This window comes from Amphimedon queenslandica, unplaced genomic scaffold (assembly GCF_000090795.2).
Source record: "Amphimedon queenslandica unplaced genomic scaffold, v1.1 AMPQUscaffold_12783, whole genome shotgun sequence".
In the NCBI taxonomy this organism is placed as follows: Eukaryota; Metazoa; Porifera; class Demospongiae; order Haplosclerida; family Niphatidae; genus Amphimedon; species Amphimedon queenslandica.
Window position 1 is genome coordinate 1,428 of NW_003546981.1, and position 761 is coordinate 2,188.

Consider the following 761-nt stretch of genomic DNA (forward strand, 5'->3'; position numbering starts at 1 on the left):
TAAGTATCAATTAAAGAAGCATGGCAGCATCTAATTGTGTGATGGCAGTAAAGAAAGACAGCATTCCCTGTAAGTCATGTATTTTAAAACAATTTATAATCAAAAATTAACTGTATAAACAAAGTACATGTAGCATACAGTGTCCTTTATATGTAACATAAACTATAACTGTGTGCATAGGAGTAGTTAGCATAGAGTTCAGTTACACAAACACCTTATCAGTTAAACCAATAGCTGAGTGAGGCTCAGACAGTGCGGGGAGAGTTGAGGCCCCATAAATGATCTTTAACCCGCCATTTCTGGTTCTCAAGGCCAGACTGTCTGTCCCTTGCTCAGTAAGCATAATTTCAAATAGAAGGGAAACCCCATACTCTGTTAATTTCGACTCTTAAGTCAATGGATGTGTTGAGCTTTGAAGATGCCAGTACTTTCAATCGAGGTGCAAGTCCAGCGCTAGGCTACGGTTATGGTAGCTGGGTCCTGAGACATAGCCCGGGGGTTAGGTCAAAACACAAACACACACACACACACACACTAAGATTGGTTCACAAAGTAATGTAATGTGTACTATTTAATCAAATGTGTGGGTGGTTCTATTGTATTGTTAATGTTTCATCAGTGATAGTGTTATCTACTGAACACACTAACAATTACTAATCTATCATCAATATACATCAGTACTAGTGTCATACTCTCAACTGACCTAACTATCAGTCTACACTCAGACGGTACACTTCTCTAAACACCGGAAGTGTAGGAAA

At 38.8% G+C, this 761-nt stretch overlaps 1 protein-coding gene across 1 annotated transcript in view; it reads right to left on the reverse strand.

Moving 5' to 3' along the window:
• Positions 1-202: 202 nt before the first annotated feature.
• The window catches only part of LOC109586793 (uncharacterized), a 3,246-nt gene continuing 2,687 nt past the window's right edge, over positions 203-761 (reverse strand). Inside the window, exon 4 of the mRNA XM_020003005.1 lies at positions 203-327. Coding sequence (XP_019858564.1) covers positions 203-327 — 125 coding nt within the window. The remainder of the gene's footprint in view (positions 328-761) is intronic.